General features: G+C 47.0%; 1 protein-coding gene across 1 annotated transcript in view; it reads left to right on the forward strand.

Moving 5' to 3' along the window:
• JAZF1 (JAZF zinc finger 1) overlaps window positions 1–23,137 on the forward strand; it is a 322,883-nt gene that overhangs the window by 296,948 nt on the left and 2,798 nt on the right. The window contains exon 4 of the mRNA XM_043873020.1: window positions 16,600–16,769. Coding sequence (XP_043728955.1) covers window positions 16,600–16,769 — 170 coding nt within the window. The remainder of the gene's footprint in view (window positions 1–16,599; window positions 16,770–23,137) is intronic.

A 23,137-nucleotide genomic window follows, 5' to 3' on the forward strand; every position in this document is an offset into this window, starting at 1 on the left:
AACTTTATGGCCAACCCAGTATTTTATTTGATTTACTGGCAGTGGGTGTAGGGAGCACCATACAGCTTTCAGGATCTTAGTTCCCCAACCAGGGATCGAACCCAGGCCCCCTGCAGTGAAAACATGGAGTTATAATCACTGAACCACCAAGGAATTCCCCACTTACACCTTTTAGAAAAAAATAGCCATGTGTTTCTCCTGGATGCTAAAACTTGAAAGTTGTGCTTCCGAAGTCATCTGAAAGGGCCTCTCATAAATGCAGAGTGTGCAGGTTGTTTGGGTTCTGATGACGTTGCCCACGCCAGAGGTTTTCTTGTGTCTCCCCAAAGGTCCGCTGAATATTAGTTCATTAATCCTCATTTAGGCCACTGGAAAATGCTTCCTTTATAGTCTGTGACAAGTGGATTATCCCATTAGGAAATCTGTGGATGACATATGGCTTATGGGACTTGCAAAGGGTCATTGGTTTGTCTTTGGATAAAAAGGAATGTCCTCCTGATAGAGGAAAACCAATTCAAGGGAAGAAGTAGTTAGTAGACCTGAGTTGAAAAATGGGAGGTTAGCTAGGGTTGTAGTAATCACATCTACAAACATCGCCCTCCTTTGGCACACAGTGCTGGCTGCCTCTCTGAGGTCGACCCTTATGCCTCTGGGCAAGGATGGATTTGAAAAATGGATCATCTGGATTTAGTGCTGGCCACAAATCAGACTCCATAACGGAGGAGGAGGAGGATGGGGCAGTAAAGCTGTTTGGTGGCGTGAGAACTTAGAATTGAACAGTCTTACCTTCCTCTTTCCCTTGACATTAGAGTGACATTTAGAGAGAAGTATGTCAACCTCCTACTCCTTTAATATTTGTGATTCTGCATCTGTGTATACAGATCATGGCTGGGGGTCATGTGGACTCGTCAAAACTACCTCAGAAGCATCAATAACAACCTGTAGTTTCCAGAACTTGCTCTTTCGGTATCATGAACGGTCCCTGTGAAATGAGGGAAGTTTCTGTTGTCTGGCCTGCAAATGCTGGGTTTTCCATATGTTTAACTCAGGCAAGCCACTGACAGGACATCAGCTTGGGGAGGTGGGGGGAGGAGTCCAGGACCTGACTGTTGGAGTTTTGTCCCTGCCTGAACCTTTGCTAAGTATGTGACCGAGGACAGGTCACCTCCCCCAGCCTCAGTGCATCTGTCCTCAACACTGTCCCCGTAACAGGGGAGATGGGCACAAAAGACCTGAGGTCTTTTCCAGCCTTGCATGGTATCCTTTTATGACTTAGCATTGACAGCTTATAAAGGTCAAGCTTGGGTGTTTTATTTAAAGTCAGTCGGAAAGTAAGTACAGATGGTACCCTCAGGACTTAGAGGTGTAGGAGAGAAGTTCAAAACAGTCCAGGCTCTTTGGGAACTTAAAGCAGAGCTGGAAGACATTCATGGAAGGGGCAGGTAGAGGCCAAAGCCAAGGGAATAGGGCAGGAGCTGAGGGAGATGCTGAGTTTAGGGCCGTGAAAACACCTCCTTCCATTCCAGAGGAGAGAAGCTGCCAGAGGGTGGGGGTGAGGGGCTCTTTTAATGGGGCTAGAGGGCTGGGGCCAGCTTGTGGAGGGCCTTGGAAGACAAGATACAGAAATTCAAAATAAAGTCTTCCTTTATTTTGCATAGAGGATCAGATCTTGGTACAGAAATACCATTTCCTAACTATAAACATGAAATAAACGGCAAAAAGACAGTGAGATGGTATCTTATGTCACTGGGTTTCTATTTTTTGTTTTTTATGGACAAAGCCTTCTTCCTCTCACATGAAAATGGCAGGTGGGGCGTCTTCCTGGCCTGCTCTGTCCCGAATCATTTTGGAAAATGGGCCAGAAGCAGTTCCTCAGCACCCACCCCCTCCTTGGGATTTGCACACAAGGAAGCCACCCAAACAGAAGCCTCTGCTGCAGTTTGATAGTCCGTCATGGAGACTCTAGAGAGGAAGGGGAGGAGTCTGTTTATGCCACAGTTTTGCGTGTCCACTTTGGTGCCTTCAAGATATAGCTGTCTAGGGTCTCAGAAATTTCTGGTCCATCCTCATCCATTATATTAAAAATTCCCATCCAGACCAGTCACAGTTCGTAACAGGCACAATAGAATTCAAGCACCTGATGACTTTGGAATCCAAACTGTAAATAGATCATCCATCACATTTCCATGTGAGTTTGGGCCATGCAGACAGATCTTTTGTTACTTCTGTTGCAGCCTTTCCAGGGACCAATAGGTGTGGTTTATTAGGCCAGGACTGTTCCTGTTTTCAACTATCAATAGATGTCTAATAATAAACCCCTAGTCTTATTACTAAGCCATGGGAAAACATCTTGTTTATCACCATGTGGCACTTATATGGCATCGTTCAGTTAAGCATAACATACTTACTGTAAACACATTGAGAGGAAGCACTCTGCGTGTGTAGGATTTCTATACAACAATGCCTGTGTCCAGGGAGCCCTGAAGTGACCCAGGGAGGGGCAAGGATGGAGGAAAGGAAGGAGCCCTCCACCTCTGTTTTGGACAGGGAGGGAATAGGTCGTGTGACCAGGTCTGTGCTGAGCTCGTCCTCTGCTGGGCACCGAGAGAAGCCTTTTCTGTGTTCCAGCTCAGTCCTCACCAAACTGTCAGGCCGATCCTGCTGCAGGCCTCATTGTTCAAGTGTGGTAACAGGGCTTAAAGGAGACCGGTACGTTCCCTAGGATGCCACAGAGAGGATCTGAATTTTGGCTTCTGAGTCTAAGAACCATGTTCCTGTCACCAAGCAACCCCTGGAGGCCAGAGTTGATGCCTGTGACGTCACAGCAACAGGGAGAACGCAGAGCCACTTCTGAGGTCAACTCTGACCAGCTGAAAGGAAGCCAGCCTCCCGAGGATGGGCGTCCTGTCTTTGTCACGGAACATCTGCCAGGATGGACTAGGACAGAGTAGCCAAGGGAGCCCGCTGCCACGCCATGGCAGGCCACATTCTTGTCCAGAGTGAGAGAACACAGGGGGATTGACCCACAGCCGCACACGGGGAAGGTGAATCTAGAGGACAGTGACCAGGTGGCCAACACACAGGCCAGAGCAGGCCAGGAGGACAGGCAGGAGGGCAGGAACCAGCCCCGTGTGGAACATGGGAGCTGAGCCTGAGGGTCACTAACCCACGGGGCAGGAGCCAGTCGTGGAAGCAGGAGTGACCGTGGGCGGGGGAAACTAGGCAACTTCATGGACCCCTGCTACTCCTGGGGTTCTGCAAATACAGAGTGCTGAGTGGGTGCTGATTTAAGTACTTACATATATGTTGATTCATTGAATTATTTGACGCGGGTTTTTAGGCAAAGAAAACTTGAGCAAGTAGCCCAAGGTCAGTGAACAGTCCGTGAAGGAGGGGGCATGGGGATCCAGGCTGTTGGGCTCCAAAGTATATGCTCATGGTCATGTGAGATATTGCCAGAAAAATAGAAATAGAGGAGAAAGCATCATCAAGGTCACTGGATGCTCATTCTGTGACCTTGGACTTCAAGGCCTGCCGCAACACTGGGGCCCAGGAGAAGCTGGGTAATAATTGTGTAGGGAATGGAAAATGCCAGAAGCAGGAGAAGCTGTGCTGTCCTCGTCTCACTCGACCCCTTACCCTCATGCAAAAAATCAGACTCCTTTTTATAGCGCACTTAAAACAATCTCTTTGACCGGGAAGTTCTTGCCCCTGCAGTTTCTCCCAATTGCTTTTGTCGAGGTTTGTCACTCAAGCAACGTTTCACCAGGTTTAAGTGTGGCCCTGACGATTATGGAAGCAGCCTACGATGTGCAATATGTAAAAATGACATCCCGGGGCTCTCAGGAAGCTGCCCTGTTATGAAGCCAAATAGCCTTCTTAAAAATCAGAAGTGCTCTCATAAAACTCGTTTTTCATGCGGCCCAGGCTGTAGTTTCCACATGGGACAAAGTGTGAAACAAAGCTTTTATGGGAGATCTCCGAGATTCCTGTGAACTTTCAGTGACTCTTCATGACATTCTTCCCCAGAGAAGCACAACGTATTTTCTGCAGTGGCGCGTTTTCACGTCCTCGGCTGGGTCTGAAAGAGAGGATTACTCTGATGCAGCAGAAACTGGTTTTTGCCAGTGGACCCTAATTATTTCTTATCTTGATTATTGCATCATTCTTCTTGAAGTCCATCATCATCCTTTTCCCAACCCTACCCTCAGAGCTTTCTCTTGGCATAGAAACATCCACCCCTCCTGCACATACAACGCATTAAATCTGTAGTTAGAAAGGAAAACACCATTCCTGTAACCCTGGCAAGTGCCTCTGTACCACAGAGAAGGCTGCACTTGTTTCAGAAAGACAGTGCTCTGCTCCCATTGTTTCTAGAATTCACATTATTGAGAGCCAGGCACGCCTTCGCTACAGGAACCCACAGTGTAGAAATGAGCCACTGGGGGTCCTCATCTCACTGTACAGAGAGATTGCGTGTCTCTTTCACCCCCAGGTCTCCAGGACTGTGGGTGAATTAATGAAAAATAAGTTCAGCCATATAACCCTGAATCAGCCGTTTGTTTATTTCTGACAGCATTAGAAAGCAGTATTCTCATCCGTTGTATTAAAAAGGCAAACTACATCTTAGGCATTTTTGTCCATGCATTTTAGACAGATGACTCTAACCAGATGATTTCTCGCTGGCTTTGTCCATACCTGGTCATTTCTTCCAAGTCTAGACAGTTTTAAATTACTGATCAAAACAATAATACCATCCAGAGCTATTATAGTACAGAACTGTATGCCAGAAATTAATGTAACCACTTTATACATGTTGGTGGTGATGGTGTAGTTGCTAAGTCGTATCCGACTCTGTGAGCCCACGGACTGTAGCTGGCCAGGCTCCTCTGTCCCTGGGATTTCCTAGGCAAGAATACTGGAGTGGACCATCATTTCCTTCTCCATCTTCACCACAGCCCTGTGAAGTTAGTTCCCCTGTTTTTCCATTTTACAGATGAGGAGTTGAAGGTGGAATGTTGGGTCTGAGGGTGGCTTCCCAGATGGCACAGTGATGAAGAATCTGCCTGCCAGTGCAGGAGACTCAAGAAATGCAGGTTTGATCCCTGGGTGGGGAAGATCCCAGGAGGAGGAAATGGCAACCTGCTCCAGTATTCTTGCCTTGAAAATCCCACGGACAGCAGAGTCTGGTAGAGGGTCCCAGATGGTAATAGCAGAGCCAGATCCTAATACAGGCAGCCTGCTCCCAAGTCCCTGAATTACCTGCCCCAACGCAGCCTCTGGCTGGGATCCAGCTGGTTTCTGTAGTTGTATTCATCAGGTTTAATGGGAGATAGAGCTGTTGTGTGTGTGCATCATACAGATTGTGATCCCTAATGGCATTGTCACTGTTCGTCTTATTTTGTCATATACAAATTGTGGTGTGTATGACATAAGCCTAATCACGAAGCACAGAGTCTGTGTGTTACATACAAATTCCTCTGTGCGTTGTGTCTCGTGGTTCCATCCTTCCAGCGCTCAGGGCTCTGCCGTCGATACCTTCCTTCCACAAGGACTGGCAGAGCCCTGCTCGGGGTGCACACCATGCTGGGTACTGGGTTCTGGGGACAGTTGGAGCAGCCCAGCCTTGAGGAACCCACAGTCTGACAGCAATCTCCCAGGAGAGACAGAGGGTGACGGGCAGGACAAGCCAGTCACCCTTGGACACACCCACACCGCACTTCCAGGCTCCCCTGCACCTCCTTCACAGGGCTGAGCAGGCCTGATTCTCTGAGTCTGGACACTCACCCCTCACAGGCACCTGCTTGCTGGCCAGCCCTTCTTAGCTCAGCTGCAAGGTTCAAAACTCAGAGAACCTATTCTATTTGCAGCCTGATGACAGCTGGTAAGAGTCCAGGGTGCCCTGTAGGACCCTTTTTAAAGAGCCCTGTGGGTGACTCGGGACCATTTCTTAGAACCAGATTTCACCCACCCTGCAAACACAGATTGGCTTCCCTAGAGAATATTCAAAAAGAATGAGAAGTGGCATGGTTCAGAAGGACACCTGAAACAGTGAAGAGCTGTCTTCATACTTTCTCTCCATGATACACCTCTGTCACTTTCACAGACCTTGTCTCTGTCCTCCTGGTGGGCCTGACGTCGGCTTGCCAACAGCCCCCCTTCCCCTGTTCGTTTGTAGGTTCCTGCTAACCAACACAGTGCCCTCTTGGCAGGCACCAAAAATGACCTCTCTCTTCTATTACAGCCTCTCTATACCCTATTTAAATGTCAGTTAAAAATTGTTTGATTTTTTTTCCCCCCCGGAAATGAATGTTGGTTCTTGTAGAAAGAAGCTCGTTACTGGTGGTTTAAAAATGGCTTCATGCTTTTCTTACTGTGATGTAGTCAGAAGAATCTTTACACTGAGAAACACACCGTAAACAAGTTTTACAAACACATCTTCTACTCTGATACTTTATATTCCATTCTGTCCATTTTTTTAAAAAAAATTCTAATTATGCCCCACAAAAATGACTTCACTACCCACTTAGTCGCAATTTGAAAACACTGGGACTCTGCATCGGAAATAGGTCTTGAGAGTTGCCTGTTGCCACAGGAAACCTTTGTGTTAAATCTCTGTGAATCTCGAGCAGCAACTGGAAGGCTAAGGGGAAAGGGCCATTTTAATCTCCCCCAAAAGTAAAATAGCGGAGCTGATGCGGGAGGAGAGATGGGGGCAGCAATGTCACTGAGACCCTCGCAGTACCGAAGGGACGTCCTTGTTTCTTATTGCTCATTTTGTTTTTCCTGAAAAATAGCCAGAATACGAGAACAATAAAGGAGACAAGACGTTTTCTTGTGCTCTGGGGGCAGTTTGTTTCTCCTCTCACCAAGATGGAGAGCTGGGGAATTAGGTACCAACACTCAGTCAGGAACAAACGGCAGGGGCTTGACTCCAAACTGAGCGGGTGAGAGAAGAACAGAGGCTTCTCTGAAGTCTCAGGGAGAAAGAACAGGACGGAGGCAAAATAAGAAAACACTGATGAGAAAAAGGTTGGTTTTCCCTTTACATCTTTTTCTGGGAATGTGCCTATTCAAATAGAGGATTTCTTACCCTGGCTTGGTGGAGTTGTTTTAAAATCTGAACACCCAGGTTAAAAAAATAAATAAATAAATAAATAAATAAATAAAATCTGAACACCCAGTTTTTAGAAGCAGCTGATTTCCGTAGCCTTAACCTTAAGGCTTCCATAGAGCTTAAGATTCCATAGATCTTAACCTTAGTTCAATCATGGGCTGTGGAGTGAGACTGACAAGGAGCCAGCAGCAGGGCCACGGCCTCCGAGCCCTGCTCAGCCCTTCGGTGACGGCAGTCGCGTCGTAGGCTGGGCGGCAGTCAGGGCTGCACGGTCCTGGCCAGTTTGGGGGTGACGGCCTCCGCGTCCCTCCCACGTTCCCCTTGTTACGAGTGTACCAGCAGGAGCGCAGCTGCCTGTGACCACATCATCAACTCGTGGTTCTCACTTTGTCAAAAATCAACACAATGGAAGGTGACGGGGGATTGGCCTTCTGCATCTCATCTGTCTTGAAGTGGCAGACCCTGGATGTCAGATACACAGCTGTGTGTGCATCTCCACAATGCCTTCATCGCTTGCAGTGTCCACACGTAACACTGTTGTGTGGTTAGAAAGCAGTGACCTGGTGTCAGGGGGCCTGTTTCATCTTTGTCTTTCATTTATGTGTTTAACAAATACATACTGAGCGACTTGGGTGTGCCAGGTACTCTCAAGGCCACCACGAGTTCAGTGACATGGGTTTGAACATACCGAGAGATGTGCACTTCCGTTCGGGTGAATTCAAGTTATTAGTGGGACCACAGACAGGTTAGGAAGACAAGCTCTAGAGCTAAGACGGCTAGAGTAGAACCCTTGCTCTGCCGTGGAAGAGCTTTATGACCTCAGACAAGGCACTGTGCCTCTCTGAGCCTTTGTTGTATATAAAATGAAGATATTGTAGTAGGCATCAGCCTCACAGGGCAGTTGTGAGGTTTAAATGAGTGTGCCCCCAATAAGGGTCAGCTGCCCTCAGGACAATGAAGGTGGACCAAGGAGGTCAAGCATTTTTGAGACTTGGCGATGGTCCCTTGAGCCACTAAGTGTGTCTTCCATTGTAATCATTTGTTGCCAGTTCACTTAGACTGTTGTTGCTTCAGCTCATATAAAGTGGGTAGGTACCAATTAAAGCTAATTATAATTATAATTCTATAAGGCAGAAAGGCAGCGCTTTGCTAATGTATTTGCCAGAATTTGACATCCCAAGAGAGTTTTGGTTTGCTGTCACTGCAGTTATCACTTGTGCATGAATATTAATGATCTGAGTTAAAAGAAAATTGTGGCATACTGGATTTCTGGAAAAGGTTGACTTGTTTTTACCTGTGTGTCACTCTGTTTATGAATACAAAGAACGAGAACACTATAGGTGCTAGAATGGGTTTGGGGCCATCATCAGAGAGTAAAGAGGTGAGCAGGGGACAAAGGCAGTGGGCAGAGTCTGGAGGGAAGTGGGCTAGATGTAACGTGGTCCTTGTGGCAAATGAGGCATTCAGCTGGCTCCTGGGCCATGAAGGGGACTCGTCCAAGTGGGTGGATATGGATATAAGTGTGCACAGACACTCTGGACCCCCCTGTCTTTTCATGTAACTCATGAAATCAACTTTTTACTTCTGTGGCTGACACCCAGGCGGACTCTTCCCGCAGTCCTGTAGGATATAGTTGCCCTCTGAAATCCTGTCCACTAGGTTTGCTCATTTCCCCAAACGAAATGCTGGCATGAGCTCTTGGGGCCACCCCCCAAAGGCACCTCTGTCAATCACTGTCCTGCCCACCTCCAGCCCCCACAGTGGGGACTGTGCAGCCATGGAGGATAACAATGGAAAACTCAGCCTGAGAGATTAGTGGCTGCCAACTCCCACCTGTGACCGTGCAAGGTGAAATTAACTTTCTTGTAGAAACTCTCACGTTGGTGAAAGTCATTTGTGAATTGTTTAATGATGCCTAAGAATAAGAAAAGCCTGAAAAAATCAACTCACGGGGCTTTTCTTTGGAACACTGGACTGCCAACACCCAGGAGGGCAGGCCCCACCCTCTCATACACCTAGGGTGTATGAGACTAGCCCTGTGCTTCCCACACCCCATGCTGGGGCTCCCTCCCCCTCCTTCCCAGTGCTCCAGGGCTTTGCTCTCTATGTCACATCTTTCTCTCAATCAGGGATATTCCATTCAAAATTAAATCAGAAAAGCACAGACTTTGAAATCAAAGACTCAAGTACCAATCCAGACTGCCTGTTTCTAACTGGGTGACCTTAGACAGGTCCCTTCACCTCCTGAACCCCCAGCTCTCCCCTTTGCGAAACAGAGGGAACAAAGGTTGGTTCCATGAAAAATATGTCTCCACACTCCAGGCTTACAGGAGCAACCCCACCACCACCACCACCTAAATGACAAAGGCATCTCCCAACTCCCTCCAGTTCCAGAATGCAAGTGACTTCAAGCAAAATTTGTTCATTCTTAGGTAGCTACAGTTTTTATTAAGAGAAATCCAAGTACGCATAGGTAAGTTTAGGTATGGAAGTATATGCTAGAAGTTAAGGAACAAATGATTTAAAGCAAAAGTAGGCCAAATCAAGAGAAAAAAAAAAAGCACAGGCATTTTGGCTATTATGCCTTTGTGCATCCCTCAAAGCTTCATATTGTGCCCATTAGTGCAGTAAAAATGAAAGTGCTTAAGGGAGAACTAGGGTTGGGCAGAGCCTCAAAGCCATGGGACTTTGTAACCAGCGCATCAGTGAAAACAGTAATCATCCTAACAGAATAATTGCTTGGCTGAACCCCCACTGTAAATCCCCCCTGGCACGTTCCCCCAGCATCCCTGTCCTCTGACCTTTGTGTCTTTAGGATGCAGATCTTTGTGGGTGTTCTCTCTTCTAAGAGAGCCACCGCTGCCAAGTCGCTTCAGTCGTGTCGGACTCTATGCGATCCCACAGACGGCAGCCCACCGGCTCCCCCGTCCCTGGGATTCTCCAGGCAAGAACACTGGAGTTTCCTTCTCCAATGCATGAAAGTGAAAGTGAAGTCGCTCAGTCGTGTCTGACTCTTTGTGACCCCATGGACTGCAGCCTACCATGCTCCTCTATCCATGGGATTTTCCAAGCAAGAGTACTGGAGTGGGGTGCCATTGCCTTCTCCACAAGTTCATCCAAATCAGAAATCTCACCCAGTCGATTTTTGTTGTAAAATACAAGGGCAGTGTTTTTGCAGGTCTTGTCCCTGTGCTGTCAGCCTTCTCAGGTGCAATGGCCCAGAGGAAAGGTTGGCACTTCTGGAAGAACAGCCACCATCACTCTAAAGAAGCCACGACTGTGGGCTTTTCATCTGCTTTTCTTACTGAAGGCCTTCAGGCTTTCCCTTGAGTCATGAGAATGCTGTCTTCTGGACCCTTCAAGAGAGTCAGCTTGGGGAGAGCTGCTGGCCTGTGGCAGGTTTTCTGTTTTGTGCTTAAGCACTTGTCTTTTTCAGTTGGCATTGCCAAGACTTAGAGCTGACTTGTGGAAAGGAAAGGGCAGGGGTGGAGAGATGAAGATGAACCAGTGCTTGCGCCACAGCACAGACTTACCCTGCTGGAGTCCCCAGCCAGCAGCCCTGGAGAAAGAGACCTGTGAGATAAACCACTGAACACCTCTCACTTCTGCGATGTTAACTTGAGGGTGGAGTCAAGGGCTTGTCAAGTTCTTTCTCGTTGCAAAATTCTGACTCACCAACTCACTGTTCCCCAGCCCTGCTTCTGGGAAGACACCTACCAGCCCGTCCCCAGACACCTGCTCTGGGCCCAGGGGGTGAATTCTTCTTGTGACTTGCATGCTTTCCTCACACCTACCTGCCCCAATTACTCCCAGCTACAAGAATGGGTGTTAGGGGTCTTTTTCCTCTTTTACACAGAGGAAATGCTTTATAATTTTTTTTCTTTAGAAAATGCTGCAGAAATGAACGTTTTCTGGATTCTGGTGATGAGGTCTCAGAACCAGGAGCCTGACTTGATTCCGGGTCCTCTCTCTGCTGGCTGGAGCCCAGCACCCCCTCTGCTAGACTGACAGGACGGGGCTCACACGTACCTCCGGAATCACCTACTCAGTCAAGAATGAGCATATGCATTCCTTAACACCCCATCTTGCTTCCCTGGAACAATCCAAAAGCTCACTTCAATGTGATGGCCTCAAAGCTGGCAGTGATGGGCCTATTTGACCCCTCCAGGTGGCCTGAAGGGCAGTGGACTCCAGAGTGGGTGTACAAGACAGTCTATAAGGTGGAGGAAGGAGACATGGAATCTATACAGTTACTAAGTAAAATATTTCTCATGTTATTATGTATATTTATTAAACTATCAAGATTGCCAGGAGAAATTTCAATAACCTCAGATACGCAGATGGCATCATCCTCGTGGCAGAAAGCGAAGAACTAAAGAGCCTCTTGATGAAAGTGAAAGAGGAGAGTGAAAAAGCTGGCTTAAAACACAGCATTCAAAAAACTAAGATCATGGCATCCGGCCCCATCACTTCATGGCAAATAGATGGGGAAACAATGGAAACAGTGACAGATTTTATTTTCTTGGGCTCCAAATCACTGCAGATGGTGACCGCAGCCATGAAATTAAAGGACACTTGTTCCTTGGAAGGAAAGTTGTGACCAACCTAGACAGCATATTAAAAAGCAGAGACATTGCTTTGCCAGCGAAGGATCCATCTAGTCAAAGCTATGGTTTTTCCAGTAGTCATATATGGATGTGAGAGTAGGACTATAAATATGAAAGCTGAGCGCCGAAGAATTGATGCTTTTGAACTGTGGTGTTGGAGAAGACTCTTGAGAGTCCCTTGGACTGCAAGGAGATCCAACCAGTCAATCCTAAAGGAAATTAGTCCTGAATATTCACTGGAAGGATTGATGCTGAAACTGAAACTCCAGTACTTTGGCCACTTGATGCAAAGAACTGACTCACTGGAAAAGACCCTGATGCTGGAAAAGATTGAAGGCAGGAGGAGAAGGGGGCCCAGAGAGGATGAGATGGTTGGATGGCATCACTGACTGGATAGACATGAGTTTGAGCGAGCTCCGGGAGTTGGTGATGGACAGGGAAGCCTGGCATGCGGCAGTCCATGGGGTCACGAAGAGTCAGACGTGACTGAGCGACTGAACTGATTAAACTGTTTTATCCTCATCCTTTTATTTGCTTATCTGTTTTACACAGTAATATATTAGTAAACGTTGTTGTTCAGTTGCTCAGTCATGTCCGACTCTTTGCAACCCCATGGACTGCCGCACGCCAGGCTTACCTGTCCATCACCATCTCCTGGAGTTTGCTCAAACTCACATCCATCAAGTTGGTGATGCCATCCAACCATCTCATCCTCTCTCAGCCCCCTTCTCCTCTTGCCTTCAATCTTTCCAGCATCAGGGTCTGTATGTAATTTATAATCAGTATATTCACTCACACTCCCCTTCAGGAGGCAGTGACCGTAGTTTTTTATTGGCTGGGATATAGGATCCAAGAGCTGTTCGACCACTGCTAGGAGAGCCAGCCTTGCTCCATCCTGCTTTCCTGAAATGAGGGATGGTATGGGGAGTGGCAGGATTCTCTAGCAAAGGGTGACAAGTGCTGGGAATCCCTTCATTCAGATATTTGTTTTGAGACGGCAGGTGAAGTCAAGATTGAAACCAAACCAGGTTGGAGTGGGCTTTTCTCCTTGGAAAGACATGAGCACATGAGTAAAGCAAAGCAGGGTTGGCCCAGATACTTCTCAGCTGAAGCTGTAACTTTCGTTTAGGGTTAGCGTTTCCTAGGGCCCAAAGATGTGTGAAGAGAGCTTAAGAGCAGCAGGTTTGGGCCCTCAGGTGTTTTCTGCAGACACTGTGGGCCCTACTGGCAAGCTTTCTAGATGTGACCACCAAGCGATGCCAGCACCTGGGTATGTGCCGCTTTTTGGAACAGCAGCCCCTCGACCTGCAGGAGGCCCTCTCATTGCAGGACTCATCTCATGGCTGGGGACATTCCTCTTGTTTGAAGACCGGGTGGCACTGGCAGTGGGCTTCCTCCCTGGTGGCTCAGTGGTAAAGAACCTGTCTGCCAGTGCAGGAAACACAGGAGACTTGGGTTTGATCCCTCAGTTGGGAAGATCCCCTGGAGGAGGAAATGGCAGCCCACTCCAGTATTCTTGCCTGGAACATCCCATGGACAGAGGAGCCTGGCGGGCTACAGTCCATGAGATTGCAAAGAGTTGGGCACAACTGAGCAACTTAAACAACAGTAGCACTTGGAGTACAGGATACAAAGAACGGTAGATTCCCTACCCCCCACCTCCTCTCTTTAAAAAAAAAAAAAAAGCGAGCACCCTCAAGAATGCATGAGGGAACAGTGGATGAAACTTTTCATGTGAACTTTTGCCTGTTTATTTACTAAATACTTTTTTAATGCTTATGATATGCCATTGTTCTAAATCCTTTTAAAAGCAGGAACTCAGTTGGCCCTCACAACAACCTTAAGAGGTAGTAGTATTATCAGTCCGCTTTGCAGGTGAGGAATCTAAAGCTCAGAGAGGCTACATCACTTGCCTGGGGTCACACAGCTCATCTTGGACAGCACCAGGGATCACACGGGCTCCCGCCTGGCCCCTGGAGATGTGTCTGCATGAACAGTCCTCAGCGAGCACCATGTCTCTTTTGTGACACAGAATCCTTCTTGTAGTTTTTCTACTGGAGATTCCCAAACCTCCGAATTTTCTTATTTTTTGTTTGGTTTCACAACAGGCTTTTCTAAAAAATAGTATCATTTTACATGTAATCTCGTAGGGTAGTATTATTACAAAAGCGATATTATCCTGTCTTCGGTTTTTTAAATTTATTTTTAGCTGCACTGGATTCTCACTGCGGGCACAGGCTCGCTGGCTCAGCAATTGTGGCACACTGGCTCAGGTGCCCTGCAGCACGTGGAACCCTCCCGGACCAGGGATGGAACCCGTGTCCCCTGCACTGGCAGGCAGACTCCCATCCACTGTGCCACCAGGGAGGTCCTGTCTTGTTTTTTGAGCACTCACTATGGCTTCCTGTGCTAGGTGCTTTATCAACATTAATTCTAGCCCTTGAATTAAACTGAAGGGAAGTGTCCTTACCCCATTTCACAGAAGAGAAAGGAGAGGCCAGGTAGTCACTCAGCTGACTGTCCAGCCAAGGCATGAACCCAGGGCCGTGCACTGCTCAGCTTGTGTTACAGGACAGAACTTGGTAGAAACAGATCCTTCTCGATCCCCATCCCAGGCAGGCACTTTGACAAAGCACCCAGAGGACCCTGTGGTCTGTGAGCACGCCTGTACTCGCAAAGGCGTCCTGATGGGGATGGTGACTCCTGTGGTCCCCCTTCCTGCAACACTTGGGACTCGATGCCGAGTGGTTTCCAGGCAGCTGTGTCCACAGGATCAATCCCTCAGGCCTGGCCCCTTTTGATCCCGAGGAGTTTTGAACTTTTATCTTCTGCTGGGCTTCATTAAGCCTTCAGTTGGTCTGAGGCTTTCTTTCCCACCCCCCGCGCCCCCAGTTGTAAATGTTGTGCAATTTTCGGTATTCAGGTTAACAAGTTAGCCCAATTAGATGGGTAAATTAGTCATTCTTACTTTCTCAAGTCCTACTGGAGGAGCTTTGCGAAACAGCATTTATAGTTTTCTAACAAGCCATTTAAAGGACACCGGCATGTGGCATTTGTTTAAGAGTAAAATGTCCTAAACGGTGCCCTACTAAAAAACAGATTCTGAGATTTGCTCACAGACCGACTCAGGGCTTTGACAGAGTGGCACCCCTGTGCTGCCTTGATCCCTGGGGTCTCCAGCCAAACACAGCGGGGCTTACTGAAACCCACATTGAATGCCAATGCCTCATTTTTGGCTGGCTCTTTTTCCTGCACCACCTGAGTTTCTAAACAGGCTGCTTTGAATTCTGAGTGGTAGATAGTGGAGGACCAGAAACATGGAGGTTGAGAAACACCCCCCATCCCCCCACCCCCACCCCCAGAGAACTGCTGGCATTGGAGGCCAGGAAAACGTCACCTGGGGAAAACTGACTCCCTTAATCGCTAATTGAGAATGTTAGCTCTTGAACCACAAGGTGCTCACTTCCTTTGTGTGTGTGAGAGTGACGGTCATCCTCACCTTACAGGGTCACTGGAGGGTTAAATGAGACAATGCATCTAACATGCCTAAAACATATGAGGCCCTCATTCACCTTGAGGTCCCTTCCTCCCTTCCTGGATCCTTTTAAGTGTTTGCCTCATGCTGGAGTCCTTGTTCCTGGCTTGACTGGCTCTTCAAACAATCTTATTAATGCCTATTAAAATGAAACCCAATAAAAGTGCCAATATTTGGTGTTGAAATAATTGATGTAGCAGAGGGAGCCCACGGTGAGCACCCAGGCAGGCCCCTGCTGCAATTTAGCTTCACACCTGGGGGATGAATTTCACAACTGTAATTGCTACCATATAATTCTTATTAATGTTGTGCCATAATTCCTATTTATTCCACGAGGCTTGTAAATGCATTAGAACTTGTCAACATATTATTTTACACTGTTTATGATCTGTAGAATTATGTCCTTCAGGGTTGTATTGTGCAAAAACTCCACATCAATGGCTGTAGACCTCGTTAAAAAAAAGGCGGGGGGGTGTTGCTTGTTGAAGTGGTTCTCCATCCCCTCCATGCTGAGCAGAAGTCGGTGAGGCAGATTTTTAATTCAGTTCTGAGCAGAGCTCTTAACCTCAAAGTACAAGTGGATCCCCGCATGCATCTGAGCTCTCTGCTGCGGTGGCTCAGCCAGCCCGCCCTCCCAGGAATGGGGTGTGTGTGTACTGAAAGGCAGGTGCTGTTCGCTGGGGACAGGTGTGGTAGGGAATTGTTGGGTCTTCCTCTAGCTGGACCTGCATTCTGATCATGACATTGTGCCTTCAGAGCTCTGGGTGTTTCCGCCCCCTGCTCCCTAGCTTGGGGTAACCCCTCTTTAGTGCCACATTTCTTCGTGGTCTTCCCAACTCAGCTTATAAAGAAAAAGATCTGAAATGAATTCCCACTGAAGTGTAAAGATGTAACCCCCTCCCACAGATTTTTCTATTTACTATGGTGATAAAAGCATGAAACTAAGGGGACAGAATTCTGTTCATTGAAGTGTCACGTGTATCCTGTGTGTGTGTGTGTGTGTGTGTGTGTGTGTGTGTACATGTGTGTGTGTTGGGGCAGGGGTCTATCTGTCGTGGTCGGTTATATTTGGTTTCAGCATCTTGGCAATCACCTTTGCTGAAGAATTGCGTTCAAGTTCTTGCACAGCTAACTCCTTACCATGAACCCTAGTCTCTCTGATGGGAAAACAGATACCCGCTCCCTCAGGGCTATCCTCGGGACTAGATGCCCTTACAGTCCCTTGGTGCCCTAGATGTCCTCTTCCAGGGCAGTCGGAGCTGCCTGTCCCCTCACTGCCACGCCTGCTGTCCTGCAGGGACGCTCCTGACGCTCCTTGCATTTCTGCTCTGGCCCCACAGGCAGCGAGTACGATGAGGAGGAGGTGGATTATGAGGAGTCAGACAGTGACGAGTCCTGGACCACAGAGAGTGCCATCAGCTCTGAAGCCATCCTCAGCTCCATGTGCATGAACGGAGGGGAGGAGAAGCCTTTTGCCTGCCCGGTTCCTGGATGTAAAAAGAGATACAAGGTAAAAGAAATACCTCTTGCTTGGCATAACTTGATGGAAAATGGCCAGTCCTGTGTCAATCGAGTCTGGGGAGAGGTGCTTCCCTCTGCGGAGACAATTGGGTGTGTGGCTACTCTCAGGTCAGGGCCAGCTCTGGTCTCTGGGTGGGTTTTCCCCTCTGCTGATCTGTGTGGGAACTATAGGTCAGATTTTGTTGTTGTTGTAGGAGGATCATGTCTTTGATATTCTTGAAATTCATGTCAAATCAGGCAGAATATCAAATGTGTCACCTATTTGTTTGCCAAACACCTTTCCCAGTGGCTGGCTCTGCAGGTGGTTCACAGAAGACCACTTTGAAGTCTTAAAAACCTACAGATAGTTCACAGAGCTCTTTTGGAAATCGTTGTAGGGTATTTTCTTCCAGCTGAGGAAGCCCTTGCCCCCTTCCCCTCAGTGACATGAAAAGAGATGAGGACAAAGGGGGCCTTTGGTATTTTTCACACCTTACCATCAGCTCTAACTTCAGCAGTCTCTGTAGACAGCACAAAACCTGTGTCTCTGCAGGCCTGACTCTGGGGGTCAGGGGAGCCAGGGGCACTAAATTCCCTATTGAGAAAAACTCCAAGGGACAAAACACTGAGAAACATCCACACATTCAAGTGTCCAGAGGACATTTCAAGAAAACAAATCTGCAAACTTTCCCATGAAGCATTAGCAGCTCTTTAAACCCAACTGTGAAAAAAGTAAAAATCAAAAACAGATTCGGTGCCTGTGATGAGATGCTAATTTTCCCAAAGCTCAGCAGATTGACTATTGCTAAAGAAAGTCTTGAAAAATATGATAGCATAAGCACTTCCTGTATTATTCCCTCTTCAACATGTCTCTGAACACACACACACACGATTATTTCAGTACTTTTATACCTGCTCCTGATATTAAAGCATAAAACACAAATGTATCACAGGTAAGTGGCTCAGGGTTTCACCAACGCTGAACACGGTTAAATGTTTATCATGGCAAGTCCAGGTGAAGCCCAGGATGGGGATGTGAGGTCCCCTGAGTGTGTCCTGATGCAGTGTGCCATGTCGCCAGTGGACACGTACATTCCTGTGGGTCAGAAGGCATCCTGGTAGTGGGGTGGGGGTAGGGAAAGAATGAAAAGGTGACCTCGGGAAGCCAGGAGCCCAAGGGATCATTTAAGAAGCTTGTTTGTCCAGAGGACAGCTCTGCTTGCGGAAAGAGATTTCCTCTTCTTTCTCTCTGTGAAAATGGAGAAAGCTCAACAAGGACACTGCTCTTGTATCCCACCTGCCCTTGGGTGCGCCTGCCCTCCGTGCTTCTCGGGAGCTGGTGCACCATGCTCCGTTGTCTTACTGCCTTCTCTCAGGGATCCAAACACTGTTTTAGGGGTGTCTTACACGTCAGCTAAGTTAAAAGAGGGAGCAAAGTAATAACCCAGACTGCAACCGACTGAAAAAAAAAAAGAGATAGGGGAATATAAGCTACACCCTTTATTTTGTCCAAAGAGGATGAAGCCGCCTCTCTTTTCCACCTCTGGCTTCATTCCGTTTTTACATCCCTTTCCCCTGGTCATTTCTATTTTCTTGTCATTACTCTTTTGTTTCTATTTTCCTTGAATTCCCAGTAGTTTCTGCCTTCCTGCAGTTTGTTTGCATCTAGGTCGATGAGGGCTTTGGGGGAGTGTTCTTTCTCCATCTAAGGCCCAAAGAAAATTGCATGAAACTTGGGTTATGGAGGCTGCCTTTTCAGTACCACAGACTGGCAAATGACATGGGTGGCAATTAGTAGTCGTGATTTCCATGAGGGAAGTGTGAGTTTCCTTTCCTGGGCCAGAATACCAGGTAATGGTGCATGGGACAGGAATAAATGCATAACTGCTTCTCCTAACCAGGTGCGTGAGGTAAAGGTGGTCACATTACCTAACTCTTTAGTCTCACTCTTTCTCCTGGGAAGTTACTGACTGCAGGGCAGTGGTGTTCTCCAGTATAAGTATTTCACCTTATTTACTGCATGGTTGTTGGGTTGGGTTTTGGTGAGAGGAGGGCATAATGAGCTGGTGCGCTGTGGTGTCAGGCAGAACCCACAAGGGCTGCCATCTTGTTCATCCCCATGGCTACCTTCAGACATGTCTCATTCCTTGCCCTGCCTATTGGCAGGGGGTTTCTCATCCACGAGGCTCTTGGGCACTGACTCAGGATCAGCTCTTCTCACCATTTCACTGGCATTTGCAGAACTGAGAGAAGATGAGCATCTAACTCCCCAGACTTCATATAGAGTAGGGCAGAGGAGCAGCAGTACAGTGGTTTCCCATGTTAATTCTTTTGCCTCTAAATGCCCCCTTTCCCTCCTCTCTTCGTCAGCATTCCTCATTTCATTCCCATTTCTCAAAGCACAGCTCAAATGTTTGTGGGAGCCCTTAGCAGCTTCCCAGACTGAAGTTCCCCCCCCATCCTGAAGTTCTGTCATCTGACCTTTCTACCTAATCTGTTCACATGACTGGCAGAGCACTTATGACCTTATTAGCCCAAGTGCTTACAGCTCAAAGACTCCTCTGCATGCAGTTCATGTCCCGAACATAGTAAATACCCTAAGGTTAAAGGGATAAAGACAAAATGCATGGGGAAGGGTGGGGGGCAATGTGGGCTCCCCACTGACCAACAGAACCCCAAAGCCGCAACACGATTCATTCTTTTGTGCTCCTCGCAGACATTCCAGGCCAGGAGCACAACTGATTCCATCCACCTTGGTTCTGCACAAAGTTTCTCTGAAAGAGTCCTCAGCTACACAGAGAACACAGCATTTCAACAGCATAAAGCAAGTTTGGTCTCTGACATCTATGTAGATACACAGTCAAGCACACATGTAGCTCCAGATTTTCTCAAGAAGGACACTTCAGCCTTTCTCCCCGTCAGTGGATGTAAATCTCCTTGCCTCTCCTGAGAGTCCCCCGGAAGCCCTGGGGGGAGCATAACTGACCTTTCTGGATAAAACCTGGCAGAAAATAGAGCTTTTAAAAATGTGCAAATTCTTCAGTTCCATAATTTTCCTAGAAATTTATGCTATTTTCAAAAAATATTGATGAGGGAATCTAATCTTATATATATACACACATATATATACACAGCAAAAAATATTGAAACACCTCAGATGTTAAACTGTGATTCTGTTATACATTCTTATGCTCCTCTCTACTTTCTCAATGTCTACAATTACCTACACTGAACATAGATTACGGTAATAACCGTAATCTTTTTCTCATGGGAGAAAAAGACCCGGTTCCCACCTGACGTGCCCTGGACACCCCATGTGCTGCTATGTCAGGTATGACAGAGGAAGGACTTGTAGTGCCATCTCTGGGGCCGGTGGGGTGTCACCATGCTGCTCCACATGCCTTCACTGTTTTAACTTTAACTTAAATGGCAACCCACTCCAGTGTTCTTGCCTGGAAAATCCAATGGACGGTGGAGTCTGGCAGGCTACAGGCCATGGGGTCGCAAAGGGTTGGACACAACAGAGCGACTAACACTTTTCACCATCACCAAGCCCAGCTTTGGTTTTTCCATTTTTATTCCACATCAGATCCCCAAATGACCTCATCCTCTCCTTTGTGTAGGACATCAAGGTTCATGGGAAACTGAAAGTTAGGGTTTTATATCCAGGGTACACACTACATATTGTACTTACACATGCCTGAATACTGACAGATCAAATAGTTAAGGTGTGGTGGTGTCCTAACTTTAGCTCTCATGATTTGATTTGGAGTAGAATTTTGTTGTTCGGATTGGCTCAGTTCCCTCAGCAGGCAGGGAATTCCTGGCATAGAAAAGAACCAGTGCCACCTCAGGTCCTCCTCTGTACCTTATGCCCAGCCCCTTCCTGAGTCAGATCACTGTAAGTCATAGACAGTTTTCTCCAGACTGAGTGTCCTAGTCCTTCCCAACTTTTAAGAATTTTTCAGGGACTACCAGCTGGCTATGTTAATTAATAGCATGTTAGGTGCATGGACTCTGGGGGAGATAGGGGCTCTGGAGCCAACCATCCCCAGGTTCCCATTTCGGTTCTGTCACTTACCAGCTTCATGATCTGGTCAAGTCAGCTTCTCTGGGTGTCAGTTTTTAGTTAAAACCTGAGTGCTGAATAAGACAGTAGATATCAAGTTCTTGGCATGAGGAAGTTTTGTTAGTGACGTTCCTTGCCCTGTCGGAGCTTAATCCTTTTTCTCCCTTTCAGAGATCGGAGAATTTAATAAACATTTCAAGTTGCCTGACATTTATTTATTTTTGTCATTGTTAATATTTTTGAAAGACCAAACTCATTTCAGTATCTCTGCAGTCAGAAGCTTCAGTGAAGCTTTTGTCTTGGAAAGTGAAGTTCCCATAGTTATCTGTGAATGAACAGATAGGGAAATGTTACATCTGATTAGAGATATAACTGACATTTGTGATAACGGTGTCCCTTGACACTTGTGAACATTTTAAGTCACAGCAACAAAGAGAGAGAATTGGTAAGGTAGTTTATCTTAGGCTCTTTGGTCAACCCAGAGCGGCCATGTTTCCACACATGTAGCTGGCTTCCTGATTTTTACAGAGTGATAAAGCTGATGTATGTGTCAGCCCCACAGCCACACACAACACAGCATTTACATTCAAGCTGGGTACAGACCACAGACCCTATTTGAGTCACCTCAACCCTGGACATGACCTTCTCCTGCTGAACTCCAGATCTGGATTCACACTGGACAGGTTTCTCATGGCTTTAGCAAATTCTAGTTTCACACCTTGCCTCATTTAAAAAAAAAAAAAAAAAGCCTCACCCTGGATGAAGTATCGTAAGTTCTGGTCCTGTTGGAGTTGCTAAACACAGAGGGGTACCTGGATTTATAATGATCCTTCTTACAAGTTCCCTGTGAAATGTTTCAGTAACTCCTCATCCACAGGAAGCAACAATCCTGAGGTACTCCATTGTCTACTGGGCTGGTAAAAAACAATGCTTATGTTTGTGTGTTGGCCCTAGCTAGGTAGCTCTCACCTGGGTCTCTCATGCCACTGCACTGGGGTACTAGCTGGGGGCTAGATACACAGGTTGGCTTCTTTACCCACGTGTCTGGGCTCCTGGAGGGATGGCTGGAGCGGCAAGGGGTTGGTCTCTCTTAATGAGTAGAATTCTGCAGTCACTGCTCTCTCCACACCCTACCACGGCAATCTTCTAGTTGCTAGCATGCCTCTAGAAGACCAGTGAAGGGCTTCCTCACACTGCATGCAGGGATTAATACAAGAACCATGAGGGCTGAAGGGGCAGAAGGCTGACAGCTAGGCCTTCAGGGAAGAAGTTTTATCTGTCCTTGAGCTTCAACTCACCAGACAGCCTACAAGACTCTCTCAAGCGTAGACAACTGGTTGCTATTTGTCGCCCCTGGGTTCCACAGTGTCAAGAGGATTCTCTTCCATAGGACTTAAAAAGAATTAATGTGCATGGTGCATCTCCAATAGGGAAATATAGTGATAACCACTGGACATATTTTGTTTCATGGCAAACTTCTCAGTTTCTTCCAGAATGAAGCATGTTCTAACAAATTCACTCAGATACTTGTGGAGCATCTACTATGTGCCAGGCACTGTGCTTGGTGCTCATTAAACAGCAGCAGTTTGTTCCTATTCTTTGGGAGCTCGACAAGGGCATCCTATGAAGTAGAATAGATGGTTATGTTGGAATCCTTTAGTTGGGCATAGGACTGGGCTCCATTGGCCTACACTCAGGTAACACTTTCAAAAACAGTCCACTCTTCCAGTGATCTGTGCTCAACAACTTCCTCTCTCAAGCCTTTTCTTCTTTCCCCCTACTGTGCAACCTGACAGTAGCTGACCTGGAAGTTAAGATCTACGTTCTAGTACCACCTCTGCCATTTGTTCTTCCATAAATCTTCCATGTTTACTAAATGCCCTGAGTTTGTTTACTCGCCATTTAATTGGGATAAAGGAAAAGTAACTTGGTTAAATCTATAGTGATTCTAGGCATGAAGTCTTAAATAGAATGTGCATGTGAGCTAGCATAACCAATGAACAGAAATCCAGATAGCATGCAGATACTTCATGTATCATTTAGGATTTGTATGCCAATTTGAAGTTTGAAAGTCTTCTGTTGCTAAGAAGTTCATAAACTGACATTTTCAAAGTTCAGTGTATGTTTGGAATGTAGTCCGTAAATAAAAGCAGTGTCCTGTCTGCCCACAGGTGCTTAATAACACACAACTGTGCTGGGGCAGGATTTAAATGGGCAGAGATATAGGCTTAATGCAGAGTAGAAAAAGAACAAAAATTCTCTAAGGTAAGAATTATCATGATTGGCTGGGAGCAAGACATGCTGAGTTT

Source organism: Cervus elaphus, chromosome 18, assembly GCF_910594005.1.
Source record: "Cervus elaphus chromosome 18, mCerEla1.1, whole genome shotgun sequence".
NCBI classification, from domain to species: domain Eukaryota; kingdom Metazoa; phylum Chordata; class Mammalia; order Artiodactyla; family Cervidae; genus Cervus; species Cervus elaphus.